Here is a 15,785-nt window from a genome sequence, read left to right as displayed (position 1 = left end):
CATTCATCGTCATGGAGAACCTTGTTGGTGGAGAACTGTGACAGCGATACAAGGAGCTGTTCAGGAAGAGGTATGGCCAACGGGAACTGTAGAATAGGGCTGCAATCAAGCGATAGATCAAGACGAAATGAAAGCTTACTGGTTCCATCTCATGGTCTTGGACAACGATACGAATTTTCACAATGGATGTTTTAGTCATGGTTGTGCAACACCCAAGAGTTAGACCATAAGCTGAAGATCATTATGATCGAACTGGATAACTTTGAGACTAGTATGACTGGTCGCTAAAAATTATACCTTTGGCGACTTAAGAGTGCTCACCGTCTACCGGATTAGGCTTGGCGCTACGTGACCCAATGGTCACTCTTTTAATAATGGCATCATAATCAGTTGCTTTGGATGATTGTGCTCGCTAGTATTAATTTCCGTTGCCAGACCAGACTAACCATCCAAGCTGTTGCATCATGTCCTTCACTGAAGACGTTGGAACCCCACTTTGGGCTTCGACTCGGACAATGATCCTTTGAAGTGAGTGGATGGCCTTCAGATGCCCGTCGATATATGTTAATGCTTCTCGGAGAAACTGTTCTGTCCTCATGAAGAAACCGGAATTCCTATAATGGACAACGGTTTCTAGTGTTGATAAATTTGTGCACTTGTCTTCGAGAAGCTTCAAAATCTGCTGGCTGTCGTCCCTGAGTCTCAATTTTCCTGGTTCTTCATCTATGCTTACCACGATCGGAAAGCTGATGCATAGGTGGGATAGTGAAGCCGCATTCACGGTTCCAATGCAGTCTAGAAACGATCGCAGGACGCCGATTTGCTTCTCTGTGATATCGACGAGTTCAAAATGATTCGCTCTATAGAGCACTGCGCTAGCCTCAACGGAGATCTGTCGGTTGGTATGTAGCAATGCAAGCCACCGGAGAGGTTTGTCAGGTGCAAAAGTTTCCACTTGAGAGCCTGGGTCTTGGAAAAGATAGACCGGATGCAATACGACGAGCGCTTCTTCGTAAATTTTGTCGCGAACCAATTTCGGCAGATCGAGGAAATTGATCGGACCTGAATTTGCTGACCGTGAGGAACCCATGACGATGCGACATTGGCGACGCAGGAGGCTTGTGCGAAGAAAAGTTTTCGACTCTCGGTGGTCAAGAAATTTTGAAAAGATGCGAAAGTTGCATTCCAGCCCGAGACCTCTAGAAAGTAGGTGATTGCTTAGGATTGATTGATGGGTTAGATTTCGTTGTCCACGGGTTGCCCCGCGTATGTACTGTAGCTGTGACGAATGGAGAACTAGCGCAAGTTCTGCTTGGGCTAAAATTTTGCGTTGCAAAGATAAATGCAAACGACAAAAATCGGGCGATGTGGAATCTCATACGGGTGTAAATAAAGCTTGAACATCGAACGGCGCTTCGATTGATCTGGAGCACTTCCGGACATAGTAGTTGCGTATCTTCGGCATTATGGACACAAACATAGCCGCAGCAACCGTGGTCGCAGCAGCTCTCCCTCATTCAGCAGCACAACGGAAGATTTGCTCCTCCTTGACATTAATGTGGTAGACTTCCATTACCTCGACGCTCGCGATAGAGCGGAAGACTGACCGCTCATATTCCGGATAACATCAGCGGAAGATCCGCACCGCATTCCTCACTCGCTTTGCGTCCTACGAATTCTACACCCGACGGCGCCTCCGACCACAATCGCCACTCTCTGACTTGCGCAGCAGCTTTGGGCTGTATACGAACAATACAACTTTGTGAAATGCTATGGGCTGGAGCAGCCATTGCAATCGTCGGCAATAAGGGTTTGGAATTCGCCTCTCACGGGCATAGGTAGATATCTGCAGCCTGAAGAGGTGAAATTTGGGTAAACAATTTCAATTTGCCTTCTCCTTCCTCTATTTCTCATATTGAGCACTTTGTGGTCACATGTGGTTACAGTTAGCACAAGGTAACAGCACCTGTGCTTATGGGCGCATGGGTGGTGATCTGACCGGTTCTGATAGGCTTGAATTTTAAGTGCCTGGGGTACGACCGACGCCTACAAATCAGGCTTGGTACGGTGCGGGGTGCTCTTCTCGGCGGTCAGCACGCACATTCCACCTAGCTACAACCAATTCCACTATCATGGGATATCTTGAAAGATAATAGAGCCCTTCGAGATTTCTATATGGCTATGGCATCTTCATCCACACAGCGTGGGGGCTTCCGGCACGGGCTGTCCATGCGGCTAAATAGCTTCCGGCATAGGTTCCAACGTCATTCGGACAATACCAGTACTCAAAGACCTCGCGCAGATTCACATATCGTGAGCAAGTGGGTACAATAATTTGGCCAGTGGAATATACCAATCAAGCAAATAGTGTCGGTTCATATCCGTCCAGGCAAACATGCGACGTGTCTACGGAGTTTGCTGCCACGACAGACGGTGAAGGTCATACCCAAACGAATCACAGTGCTATTCGCAAAAGTCATCCTGAACAAGCGTCTGCCCATCATTCGACTCGCGGTAACGACATTGGCACCATAAATGTTTCCTCTGATCTTTGGAGCGCTGCCTATCGTGAGGCAATCGACAGTTTTGGAGATGACATCGATGTCGCTATCCTCATGGCCAGTAGCACCGCCCAGCTGCTAAAAGAACTTGAGGAGATTGAGAAAGATGCAACACAAGAGTCGGTCTTTCTTCGCGGTGTGGCATATTTGCACTCAATACAAGTGCCACTCGAGAGATTCAAGCTAGCGTTAGACCTCGCGTCCCCACTGAGCAAATTTGATCCCACTGCGACAACTGTTGTTGGTGTGGTCAGAAGCGTGACAGCGGTAAGCCTGTTTTAACAGAGCATTGCGCCCATGGAGTGCAAGTGCATCATTGTACTGACCTCTCTGAACACAGATTGCCATAAGCTTTGCAACCGCTGATTTGCAGTTTGCGAAGCAGATCGGGGAAATGCTAGAACAAATTTCCTACATTGATGATTGTGATACACTTGGCCAGCGAACAAATAGAATAGACATTCACAAGGTAATCCACGCTGGATTTTTGGATCTTCTCTAACCGCCTACAGGCACTCGTGTCTGTATATCGGAAAATTCTCGAATTTTACAAAGTCGCACACGAGATTCTTACCAGGAGAGGAGCCAAGTTGGTGATGAAGATGGTTCTGGAGACTGACCGCTTGCCAAACATCGTACAAGACTTCTTGAGACATGCTGACAGTCTTCGAAAACTTGTAGAAAAAGCGACATGGGAGATCGTTGAAGACATAAGGGCTATGCTTTACGACAGTGAAAGTAAGTTCTTATAATCTAATGCTTGTTAATGTACACTTATACGACCTCAGTTTCTAGGTGGCTAGGCAGTGACAAGCTGAGTCTGCAGAGCCAATACCATTCACTTTTACAAGAACTTCGAAACGATGACGCCTGCGGGTTCTTGCTCAAACATCCTGCCTTCATCGGCTGGTATCAGGCCTCCGATTCCCAATGGTTGGCGCTCCTTGGTGATATGGGCTGTGGGAAAACGGTCACCATGGCATTTCTTGTGGACGAGCTGAGTCGAAGAAATGAGTACCAAATACCTAAACCCAAGACATGCTACTACTATTGCCGAGACGACCAGGCTGGCCAGGCTAACCACATGTTCTCTACACTGATCCTAGCGCTACTTGAACAGCTCTCCGGTCTCAAAAAAACGTTCTTTGAATGGTATAAGCAGAATCAGGCTTCCGGAATCTTTGAGCCAGCGACAAATCCAAGAAAACTAGGAGAATTCCTTGAAACGGTGCTAGGAACTCTCGATCGCCCAGTCTTCATCGTTATTGATGGCCTGGATGAGTGCAACAGAGCATCACGCAAAGCTCTTTTCAAATTGTTGAGGAGCCTATCGCAGAAGACTCCGAGGCTCAAAATCATACTTTCTTCCCGGCCCGAAGAGGAGATTTTAAAGCAGCTAGACACAGTGGCTAGGATTGACCTTAGTTCCGACGCTCACAGAGATGCCCTCATCGTTCGACACACAGTTGAGATGCAACTGCCTTATTTGTCCGAAGATGTCAAAACACTGACAATAAAGGAATTATCTCGTTTGGCCCAAGGAAGTGCCATATGGACGAAGATGGTAGTAGAGCTCATTGAAGTTCGCAGGATCACAGCGCTTGGGCCGATGCGACTTTTCTTGAAGGAAATGCCTTTACCCGAGCAGCTCTCAAAGCTCTACGCCACCGTGATTTCACGATATTCTTCAGATGACACCGAGAATAAGGAGCTTGTCGCTACAGCTTTGAAGCTTCTCGCTGCCGCGTGGAGACCTCTTAGCATACAAGAACTCGCCTGGGCCGTGGCATTGGCTGCAGCTCGACATGAGATCACTACCGTCGCTGCTCTCGCCCAGCTGGTAGACCATGAAAGAGTGATCAGTCTGATCCATCCCTTCATTACTCGTTTGGATTACAGTGATGTCAGAAAGCGTCAAGTTCGACTTGTACACCAGTCAGTGAAGGAGTTCATCATCCGAGAATGGCCTCGTCTGCAAGATCCGTCAACAGCACTTGATCGGACGGATACACATCTACGAATTGAGAGTTCAGAGGCATATATCTTAGATGTCTGTATCAATTACCTTCTATTAGATGAAATCGGCAGCGTTCATCTATTTTCCGAAGAGCAAGTTGCAATCAATGAGCTGCCCCAAGAATTCGACTTGTTCGAGGACACAGAATCATTCGAGTACGATCCATATTGCACATGGGAGGCGTGGGAAGAGAACATGATACGCTATGATCCGAACGAGCGAGGCTTCGGTCAGTTTTTCGTATACGCAGCGAGCCATTGGATCAAGCACTTCGGCGCCGTCCAGGCCGGAGTTCTGCCACAATTGGCAAAGATAGAGAGCCTATGCCAAGCAGGCTCAATTCGACTTGACAATTGGATCAATCAAAACTGCCGTCCAGACTGCGCTATGAAGGCGAGGTTTGAATTCGACAGTCGCTTGTATGATCCTCTCAGCATCACTTCGCTCTACGGCTCAGAGGCCATGCTCCGCAATATGCTCAAGAACTCGAATTTCGACAAGAACCAGTTTCTTCCTTTGTCGGTTTTCAATGCTGCTCACCAAATTTTTCAGTGGGGCGACTTGTCTAGGCTCCAGATACTCTTCTCAGAAGGCAAATTCAGTGACCAGCTTCGGAATCTGGATTTCTTCCGACTCATCGTAAGACAATGGTCTGATTATGGTGCGCGCCATGATAATTGGAACGTGGCTTTTGAACTTGTCGATTATGCGTTGGACTCACTCGTTGAGAAGCAATGGGGCCGTGAAATTCTTTGCATAGCTGCTCGCGCTGGCTGCATGCCGATGATCCAGCATTTGCTTGGCAGGGCTCAACACAAGCCCGAGCTCCGGACTGAATTGTTACGTGGCTTTCAATCAATCGGAGAGGCTATATTGGGAAACCACACTGATGTGGTAGAGTATTTGCTAGAGCAGGAAGGATTCGAAGCACATCTCCGGTATGTCAATTCCCGTGGTGAGACTGTCCTGCATCTAGCATCGAAAACCTGCAACCCAGCGATTTTCCGCCTTCTGGTACCCCGCCTACAAGAGAGCGTGCACCAGACGGATAACCAGGGAGACACAGCCCTCATGTGGATCATTAAGAGCCACTTTGATTCGAAATCTCGGTACGAGTCGGCAAGAATACTGCTCCTTTCGCAGGCTGATGCCGTTTGGGATAGTCACTTTTGGGACGAGCGGCATGATCCTTTGCAGATGGCTGTCAGACTGGGGGACACGGGCATGTGCCGCCTTTTGATATGTGATGGCAAAATGAATCCGCACTCAGCTTTAATACGTGGCAAGGACGGGCAGTTGGTGCTGAAGGATAGACCTTGGAAGAACGACGAGATTATACTGCAGTTGCTACGAAGGCATGCGTCCCGTAACTGACCTAGTTGGTGCCGGGAATAAGAAGTGTCTATGCAGTAAATTTCAAATTGGCCTAGTTTCCACGTTCAGCGGACAGGTTGTGTAACACTAATGTCGTGAACCACGCCACACAAATATGGCCCAAGATCGGGTCTGGTGGGAAGTGGGCTTGCTGAAACACGAGGGATTGGGTCAGGAGAGATTGGAAACTTTAGTATGGGCTAGACAATATCGGAGATATTTCTGCGTCGAGCACCGCGCCACCGGAGCTTGAGCCCCTGCCGGGCATTTGCTGATGTTTCAATGATCATAATTTCGACGTGGTTTCGCGTCCCATCGGCGCAGTCAACTCTGGCAATGCAAGATATATTCGGTGGCTATCCGAAGGCGAGCTTCTGCTAGGCTTGCTTACGAGCTACGCTACGTTTTCTCGTGAGCGGCACATAACCAACGGGGTCACACATGCATCAATTTTAGGATGGCGTTGGAACAGCAGAGTTCTTCTATGGGACACTGACGTACACTTCCCACCAACGGAGTCATGGAGTTCCTCTATAAAAGACTGTACCGGTATAAAAGGTTGAAATGGACAGCGCATCCTGCACGACCGGATGTGTCAGACGCTGCATAATCTTGACATTGTCCATCGTTAACTGCAACCCAGCTGTACCATTCTCAATAGAAAGAACCTGGCTTTAGTGTTCTGCTTTGGCATTGAATTTATGCTTTTGCAAGCCTTGCATTAAGACGAATGTACATACTATCTAATTGCTTAGTGAACGAGTGTCTGCTGTCGTTTGTACAGCTGAGTGATCCTTCCATAGCTTCGTGGGCGAACGGGGCTAGTGCAAAAGACCCTTTGCCACGAAGTCGGACCATGAGCAAGACGAAGCCATAACCCCCTTCCCCTATCTGACTCGTATGGAAATCATCCTTGCACAGATCGTCGCGACATAACGAATGGACTAGTACAGCCGGGAGATACAATTGGACTAGTGCCAGAAATAGCCATGCCCTTCTAGTAACAGCGAATCACGTAGCCAAACTCCAGGCTCCGAAAACGTCCCCATCTTCTTCCTGTGTTAGGATATTCGGTTCCTTGAGCCCAGAAATGGGAGCCCCCCGGGGGAGGTCTCTTCGTTCCAATCTGTAGACAGGATCACGAGAATGACGATTCTAGATCCACACATCTTGGACGTGTACGTCGAAGGGACTTGGGCTGAAGGGGGACTGTTTCTGGTCCCCAGAAATGGTTGCGTGGTGCACAGGGAGGCCAGTCAATCTGGGAGACGACCGAGGTGGGGGCTGATGTGGGGAAGGGCCCAGGGTAGCTCTCTTGACATCCGGGGGAAGAAACCCTCCCAAAGCGAGCACTGACCGCCAAATTCGGCGGGAAATTTCCCTGCAACCGGCGTTGAACTGTAATTCCGAAATTTTCACACCTCCGAGGCAAGCTTGGGTCTCTAGGGAGGCGTCACAAGGTCGAAGGATGTGCTCTATAAACCCTGGAGGATTAGCTTTTCATTTATATTGAAGCATAACCCTTAACCCTTGGACGAAGCGCAATAGTATTTCTTAAGCTTAACATAGTATATTTTAGAGTACAGTAGCTTAAATTTGCCGCCCCCTTGGCGGCGGCAGGTGCGCATCGGCTAAACTTGCCTTGGCTAACATCAGAGGCAAGTTGCGGCGAGATGTGAAGAAAATATTCCCATCCTTCAAACTCCCTCGCAATATCTGTCAGGCATGTGTTAGACCACAACAAAATGAAAAGCTTGAAAGACCAGGTGCGCGATCTGGAACTGAACAAAGCACAAGGTATTCCATCTGCAATCACTTGTTGCATGCAAAAAAATACTGAGCAGAAATTGCAGATTTTGACCCAGAAGACAGCGCCTTTTCCTGCTCCAACGAAGACGAGTCTCAAAATGAGGAAGAGCTGAAAGACGATGCGGGCCGCGAACACTATGAAACAGTGGGAAAAAGTAATTTGAGGAAACCGGAACAACCCGTCCTCGGAGTGAAATATGAGGGCGTGGCAGTCAGCCGCAAAGTATTAGTGGACGATGAAGATTATGCCCCCTTTGCACCCGTGGAGGAGGACGAAGATGAAGATCCCTTTGCCGCGAAGAACGAAGATGCTAGTGCCTCCGAAGATGGGTTAGATGTATTCGGCGGTCTAGATCATGGATCTGAGGTAGAGGAAGACGAAGATGAAGAGATTGACAGCGACGAAGCAATGGGCGAAAGTGATGCACCGAGGTTTGAAAATTTCCAGTTCCGAGACAGTAAGGACAATAGAATAGAATCTCCTTCGGAAGATGAAACGTCTGCAGAGGACCTGTCAGACCAGTCCGATGGTGGATCTATCGATGATTCAGATATCGGCGTGGACGACGAGGACGAGGATCAAGACGACAATTCCTCCGTTTCTTCAACCACCTCACCGCCTCCCCGAACGACTAACCCCCCTCGGAGTTCAGACCGCGAAGAACTCAAAAAAGTGGCCTTCTCATCCACATCAACGGCAGAACTGGCATCTACACTATCAGCTGGAGCCAACGCAGACGTCAAGAAAGGCCAAGCAGTCAAGCAACAACGACAGTCTTTCGATCGCCTTCTCGATGCTCGAATCAAGTTGCAAAAAGGCGTCAGCGCGATGAACGAGCTTCCTTCGACGACAATCCTGACCGACGAGGAGATCAAGAAAGCAGCGCAACAAGCAGAAGACGCCGCATTGACATTGTGGTCAACAATCGACTCGATCCGCTGCGCCATGCTTTTCGCTCAAGACAAAAGCGAATCTAAGCTATCGTCACGAAAACGCCCCTTCGAAGCAACCCGGTCCACGCCACTCAGTGAGACTTGGCAGCAGACCCTCTTGTTGGACTCTGCCGCCCGCCCTCTCTGCCGGGGCACCCTCGACAAATGGCACACCAAAACACAACCTGTTCTTGACACATCGACACGATCTAAACTGCTCAAACCATCCCAAACATCACACTCCCGCATCACCGACGTCCTCGACACATACCTAGCAACCGAATCCGCTAAACTCACTGCTCTCTCGACCCCAACTCCAGATATATATGACGACGGCCCATTCTATCAGACTCTCCTCCGCGACCTAATTGCGTCACGCAACGTCGACAATCCCATTTCCGCATCGGCACTTGGTGGTGGCCAAGGGACATATCTACCCACGAAACTGCACCCATCTGGCTCGCGCGGGAAGAAAGTCGACACCAAAGCCTCCAAGGGCCGCAAGGTACGGTATACCGTGCACGAGAAGCTGGAGAATTTCATGGCGCCGGAAGATCGGACAACGTGGACGGATGCGGCGAGGAGTGAATTTTTTGCGAGTTTGTTGGGCAGCTCGGCGCCGTTGAATGAGGATAGTGGTGGCGAGAGTGAGGGAGGGAGAAGTGGTGACGAGGATATGATGGATGGAGAGAGCCAGGCGCTGAGGTTGTTTAGAAATTAAACACCAATGCGCACGGGTGGTGGGAGTAGAGGGTAGGATTGAACACACGTGTATGAATCATGAATCATCAAAAATGTGTCGTTTCCTCATCAATGCAGAGTGTCAATTTTTCTCTATTTTGTGATCTTGCACTTTTGTCCCCGCAGTCCCTTTCGACGACACAAGTCCGTGCGGATGCTAAAGGAAGCTGAACCCCTATTCCATTCCAGCAGTCCAGATGGAAATACACGAAAAGTTCGAACGCTGGTAGCTCCCCCATCCTAATATACTACAACGTATGCCACGGTGACTCCGCCATGATAGACCATGCAAGAAAAATGAGGTATCATATCACGTCATTTCCTCCTAGTATACCCCGGAACCTGATAAGGCGTTGGGACAAACCATTTTGGCAAAATACCTGCCTGTCGCTGCCGATGGATATACGCTGCAGTAACATGTCCGCTCTGCGTAAAGTTGGATTGTGTCTCGTTGTTGAAGCCCGGGATCGGGGAATATTGTCTCTGCAAAGGAGGCAGGTTTGGTGAAGACACAGGCGAAATTGACTGGGAAGAGGAGGATTGAATGGGTGATTCGACAGGTTGCGGGGGTTGGCGGCCTTGTAAATGGGATGGAGAAATTTCTGGCTCATGCGTAGCATTTTCTTGCTGGCCCTGTTCTGGGGCTTTTCCTTTCACCACTGCAGGGACTTCAACGCGAATCTTCGCCCGATTGGGTGATGGGAATTTAGGGTTGAAATGGTCGAATGAGAGTCGAGCGGGTTGTTGTGGAAGTGAAGGCGGGTCGAGATCGAGGTCTTCTTCGTCTTCAGTGTCGAGAACTTCATTCGGGCTCAGACCGACGTTTAGGGGCGCTTGGTTTTCAGTGGTGTATTGAGGCAACTGGCTCATTTGAACTCGGCAGGAACTGGAATCCTTGACCGTGATATTCTCAGGCTTGTTGTCGATGTCGTCTTCGCCATTTGGCTGGGGGAAAGACGACATGTGTAAGAACCCTTGTGTCGCTTCCTGAGTGGAGATCTGCGAGGGATGTGGCATGGAGGCAGGTCGAATCGATTTCTGAGTTACGGACTTCGTCGATGGCAGTGGAGATAAGGATAGCTGCTGCGACACATCGTTGAGAGGCACCTTGGTGGTTGAGGCCTGGGTGCTTGATCGATGGATCCGAGCGGGTTTGGGTAGGGCTACCTCATCAGAATCATCATCACTGGGTGGCCTGGTAGGCTTTGGCAGAACCTTCCCAGTAGACTGCTCAACGAGTCTGGGTAGTGGAAGGGGTGATTGTGGTGCTGCTTCATCATCAAGAACAGCCGCCCGGGAAGCAGTGTCTCTTAGGCTGGTAAACGGTCGACGGGGAGTCCGGAAAGCGGCCGGAACAGGGACTTCCAACTGCTCCGGAGATTGCGGCCTAGCTGGAGGAGGCGGCGAAGATATACGATGCTGTACCTGGATATTGAATTGTGTATCATTGGCGATTAGGGAGCCAAAATCATGGTCGTCAACATCATCCTGAATAATTTGTTCCGTGCTGTTGGATGTTGCTGGCCTAGGTTCCAAATATCTCGGAGATGACGGAACTTGTACCCATCCGTCATTGCTTTCTTCATCAATTTTCCGATTTATAGGATTGAAGGCAAAGTCTCGAACGGCGGTAGTGTCTGGATGCTCTTGAAAAACCACCCGCGTAACTCCCCGATTTCTCGTACTTTCGGTCTCGGTGTCACGAGCGTTCTGCTCCGTTACGGATCCACCGAGACTTGGTATCGTATCCTGGGTGCCAGCCTCTGGTGGACTCGATTGGGCCTCCCGTCTCTGGCTGCTGGCTGGGATCTCCGCGTCACTCAACGACCCATGGGCCGCTCGAGGCGCGGAAAAATTCGTCGGCTTCGCTTTGTCTCTCAGTTCTTCGGGCGAAGAAGACTCAGGGATGGACCAAATGTCTGCCTGTGAGTCCTCAACACGGGAAATCTGTCGAGATGATTTTCGCTTCGGAAGTTTCAAAACGACAACTTTGCTCTTAGGCGACACACGCTTGAGAGTTTGTCGTGGCTTTTTGAAAGAACTCTTGGAAAGATCCACCGGAGGAATATTCACCGGTCGTTCCTTTAGCGGAGTCCGCCGAGACAATGCCGGAGTTGCATGTGCATTTCGGTCCGTTCTTCGAGTACTGGGAGGTAAGCTTTCTGGAGACTGGCTTGACGGAACGATGCTGCGGGTTTTCTTTGGAGTTTGTGGCCAAACAATGGATCGCCGCTCCGAAACGGTGGTCGGGGTGGCCTCCTCAACGCCGTCATCATCGGAGTCACCAATCTCCATGATGGAATTGAGATTCCCCTCTTCGTGGACTTTTTGGGGGTTTTGTGAATGCTCCGTCAACGCCTCCTCAAAATAATTGAAGTTTTCGACCGGATCTGTGAGCGCTTCATTCTTCGATGCGAGACGTGTAGATGTCCTTCTTCGAGAGACCGGGTGTTCGTGCTCAGTGGCATCAGCCTTCCTCTTCCTTGTTCTAGGTTGGTATTCTCGACTTTCTGGATTGGCTGTCGTATTCCTCCGCTTGGATGGCGCTGCGGTCGAGATTGACTTGCGCGGTCTGTGCTTTTTGGGACTGTTATAGGTTCCGTCAAGCTGTGGGATTGGGCTACATCGATTGGCTTCAGTGATAGGGCGAAGCATTGTATCATTTATCTCCTGATCGCCCGGCGACGGCAAATTGAAAAAATCCATCTGGGTTAAAGTGGAATCGCGCTGCTTCAGTGAACGAGGATCCTTCTTCGATGGGACCTTTTGCGCCAAGTTGAACTCTAGAGGTCGCATATCATCTTCATTGTAGCTAGGAGGAAGACAAGTTACCCACTGGGCTTGGGTCAGAGTCTGTTGACTCCTTGTGAGTCGAGTGTTGGACCTGCCTTGAATGCCACTGAGTTGCTGCCGTTTTCGAGATGCCGGGGTTGTCGATTTCGTCTTATGCTTCGTGCTGGTTATGGTCCATGCGATTGTCGACATGGTACAAGCAAATGATGACAAGATCGAGAAGTGAAATTCGATGCCCATGGAAGAATGGAATTCAGTGAAGACGCGCGAAGCTAGAATTTCCGAGGTACGCGTCACCGCGTTGCGACGCGCTCACGAGGTCACATGACCATATCCTTGAAGTCCTTTTCTGGGCATCTACACGTATTCCTGACAACACCCATCGAAAGGTCACCAGAGTCGCCACAGATGGCATGATTAGGGGGTGCGCTACAACGACTTGGAAGAGCTCGACAAGACCCAACAATATTTTTGGGAATCGGTCATGAGAAAGAGAACAAACCGGAATCCGAGAAATGACCCCTTCAATATCCCGAAGACGACGGACGGGATAGATTTACAAAGTTATAGGTGAGATCGTATCATATTTTCCATTTGGACGATTTGTTCTACCTTTGCCAATACCACCGAACCAAAAACTCCGTTCTTGGCGGCCTCGTAAATTCGAACGTCATGGACAAAAGTCCCGCGCATGGTGTGGTGGAGGCATGTATCATGGCTTGTAGCCATTCCGAGATCATGCTTGAGGTTGGAGTCGAGATACTACTTCTCGACGGATTCGGAGAGACGCACTACATTATCAGAGCGGGCCTCAAGGAAAGGGTCGACGTAAGTGCGGCGCTTCAAGCCGGACGAGCCAGAGCTGTGGGTGCGGTGGCTAGGGTCGACGGCTTCGTAGGTGCTGAGAGCCGAGCATTCGTCCTGGAATGTCTGCTTGTCGGCATACGCGGGAATTTCGTCTGGTCTCTCAATCCATTGCAGGGCGAGACCGCCGTCGCTGTGCCATACAACATGACAGTGCATCAGCCACGCACCTGGATTGTCGGTCTCGAAGCCAATCACGGTATATCCGGCTGGGTTGCCCGGGCCTAGAGAGCCGACTAGCATGGCGGTGTCACGACGAGGAGGATTTTCGAAGTTTAGGGTCGAGATCAAGCTGGGGTCCCAGGCGACGGTGCCCTGACCCAACAAACTCATATCGTGGCCGTGCAAGTGCATTGGGTGGGCGGCGAAGAATTGGTTCTGGATGACGAAGTACACCCACTTATTGGCCACGTTGAGGGTGACGGGGTTGGAAATCAGTGGGCTGTTGCTGCCACCGCCCTCGGCCAAGACCTTAAGAGTTGGCTGGGTGTAGTTGACGTTGATAGCCCCGTTATTTATGAACCAGCGGAAAACGGTGCCGTCGTCGCTGGTCGAGACTTGCGCCACGTTACCGGCGGGCAAGGTGGAAGCAGTAGCGGCGAATTGGTCGATTGTGCCAGCTGATTTCTGGAGGAAAGGAACCAGAGAGGCAATCGGCTCATCCAAGCAGATGGCGAAGTCGGCGGGAGTCTTGTTGCCATAAGTCGAGGTGGGGAGGGTAGCTTCAGCGCCCTTGTACAGGATGATACCGTTAGCATCACCAAGACCATTGTTGGCGCAACTGCTGAGGCAGCCAGTCTGGGTGACAGCACGCAAGAAGTAGCCGGCGACTGGCTGGTTCATCTCGACGACGACATCATATCGTTGGCCGATACCGATGTTGAGCCACTCGGTAGTATAAGGCACAATGGGGACGTAGTCCGCAGCGATGACGGTCATGACGTGGTTGTCAAAGTGTACCGAGTACATGTTCTGGGAGGCTGAGTTGATTAGACGGAACAAGTGTTTCTTGCCCTGCTGAACGGACCACAGAGCATGTTGGCCGGCAGAGAGGTCGGGTTTGGTATTCTTGCCATTGAGCAGGTAATTGACCGTACTAGAGATGAACACAAATTAGCATTTCATGTATGGAATGTCCTAAAGAATTGAATAGCCAAGGATAGTCGACCATGGGAGCTGGGACGAGACTGAAATGCATAGATAATCAACATCGTCGAGGCTGTGACTTACCCAGTCGGACCAGTATGCGCAACTCTTTCGTACTGTTGAGCAACGGTGACGTTGAAAGTATCGTCGATCATGACCGTGCCCATGTCGATATCGTAGTTGGCCGTGGCAGGTCCGTGGATGATCATCGGTCCGCGGACACCGTCGCCATATTGGGTCGAGACGTGAGAGTGGTACCAGCCAGTTCCATATTGGCGGAGTTTCATAGTGTAAGTTCTAGAAGAGCCAGGAGCGATGCCGCACTCGGTGATACCTGGGACACCGTCTTGGTCGTTGGAATCCTTCTGCATGATACCTGGAGTAAGCGTGTTAGTATCTTTGGTGGACGAAAGAAAAATCCCTACCGTGCCAATGGATGGTGGTAGCATTGTCCTGCAGCTCATTGTGGACGGTCACCTGGAGGACATCACCCCAGTTGCATTCAATCGGGGGCCCTGGGACCTGGCCATTGATGGCGAAGGCTATCCTCGCACCGCTGCCGTCGAAGTCGATGGTGGTGTTGGTAATGGTGAAGTCGTACGAGCAGGTCCGGCCAGTTGAGTAATTGGTGTTGTAGTGGTCGGTGCTGGTGCTCAATCCGCCACACCACTTGCTTCGGTCGGCAGCGGTGTTGCAGGAACCACCACCGTTGCCCTCTTGGGGAGTGGTCACGTTGGATGATGGTGAGCCCGGTTCGGGCAATGAGTTTTTGGGCGCGCTGTTGTTAGGGGGAGTGGACACCAAGGGGGGAGCTGATGGAGCGTCACCGGCCCAAGTGAAGACGTCACCATCGGTGCCGATCGTCCTCACATCGTTGGCCCAATCAATCCAGTGGCCATCGGAATGCATAGCAGGATCAACGGCGGCAGTGGTAGCAGCGGTCCAAGTGCCAATAGCTGTTCCGGAAGCTAGCTCTACGAGCTTATCGTCTGCTGGTGCTGATGAGGCGGCGGGATTCGGCGCGGGAGGCAGGACATGCTTGCCATTGGCATCAACAATCACGGTCGAGGTGGTCGTGGTGGCAACAGTGCTTGTGAGAGTTGCCCAGGTGAGATAACCGGTCACAGTCGTCGAAGCAGAGGACGCTGAAGCGGGCCAGCTATCCGCAACTGCATTTCTTGCCAGACCCAGCGCCAAAAGGCCCGGTGACTTGGTGAATTTCATTTCGGCGGTCAAAGACAAAATGAACAGCAAACAATAGCTATAACCGGGTCTGGGAAAGGAACGGCGGGGAGAATTTTCAGTTGCCTGCCACAGAAACGTAGCGAGAGACAGGGTCCAAGGAGTGGACGAGGGAAAGAAAACCCTCCAAGGCCAGTGGGATATGCAGGCTGGGAAAAGAAGAATGGTAGAGTAGACGGGTTGGCAGCGGTGAGGCAGGGCGATGGTTTTGAATCCATTGAGGCCATTGCGTGATTTGCTCTGCAGATCTGGAGACACCAGTCAAATCCCTTTCATCAAAGGAGCAGGACGTCAAGTCGGAGAGA

The 15,785-nt window shown here is 50.6% G+C and overlaps 5 protein-coding genes across 5 annotated transcripts; 2 read left to right on the top strand and 3 right to left on the bottom strand.

Annotated features, from left to right (window-relative positions):
- Positions 1-418: 418 nt before the first annotated feature.
- Positions 419-1,090, bottom strand: Z518_07229 (uncharacterized protein; the record flags this gene model as incomplete). The annotated part of the gene is made up of 1 exon (XM_013415358.1): positions 419-1,090. One exon carries the CDS (start codon positions 1,088-1,090, stop codon positions 419-421), a length of 672 nt encoding a protein of 223 aa, XP_013270812.1.
- Positions 1,091-2,229: 1,139 nt separating this feature from the next.
- Positions 2,230-5,952, top strand: Z518_07228 (uncharacterized protein; the record flags this gene model as incomplete). The annotated part of the gene is made up of 5 exons (XM_013415357.1): positions 2,230-2,321; positions 2,390-2,828; positions 2,902-3,030; positions 3,074-3,299; positions 3,350-5,952. 5 exons carry the CDS (start codon positions 2,230-2,232, stop codon positions 5,950-5,952), a joined length of 3,489 nt encoding a protein of 1,162 aa, XP_013270811.1.
- Positions 5,953-7,697: 1,745 nt separating this feature from the next.
- Z518_07227 (uncharacterized protein) lies at positions 7,698-9,415 on the top strand (the record flags this gene model as incomplete). Its single annotated transcript, XM_013415356.1, has 2 exons — positions 7,698-7,749; positions 7,806-9,415. The coding sequence occupies 2 exons, from the start codon at positions 7,698-7,700 to the stop codon at positions 9,413-9,415; spliced, it is 1,662 nt and encodes a 553-aa protein (XP_013270810.1).
- Positions 9,416-9,750: 335 nt separating this feature from the next.
- Z518_07226 (uncharacterized protein) lies at positions 9,751-12,420 on the bottom strand (the record flags this gene model as incomplete). The annotated part of the gene is made up of 1 exon (XM_013415355.1): positions 9,751-12,420. One exon carries the CDS (start codon positions 12,418-12,420, stop codon positions 9,751-9,753), a length of 2,670 nt encoding a protein of 889 aa, XP_013270809.1.
- A 570-nt stretch (positions 12,421-12,990) lies between these two features.
- Z518_07225 (uncharacterized protein) lies at positions 12,991-15,462 on the bottom strand (the record flags this gene model as incomplete). Its single annotated transcript, XM_013415354.1, has 3 exons — positions 12,991-14,188; positions 14,323-14,614; positions 14,664-15,462. The coding sequence occupies 3 exons, from the start codon at positions 15,460-15,462 to the stop codon at positions 12,991-12,993; spliced, it is 2,289 nt and encodes a 762-aa protein (XP_013270808.1).
- Positions 15,463-15,785: the final 323 nt, after the last annotated feature.

This window comes from Rhinocladiella mackenziei (assembly GCF_000835555.1).
Source record: "Rhinocladiella mackenziei CBS 650.93 unplaced genomic scaffold supercont1.5, whole genome shotgun sequence".
NCBI lineage: Eukaryota > Fungi > Ascomycota > Eurotiomycetes > Chaetothyriales > Herpotrichiellaceae > Rhinocladiella > Rhinocladiella mackenziei.
Note: the sequence above shows the minus strand (reverse complement) of the source record. Positions and strands in the feature narration are given on the sequence as shown.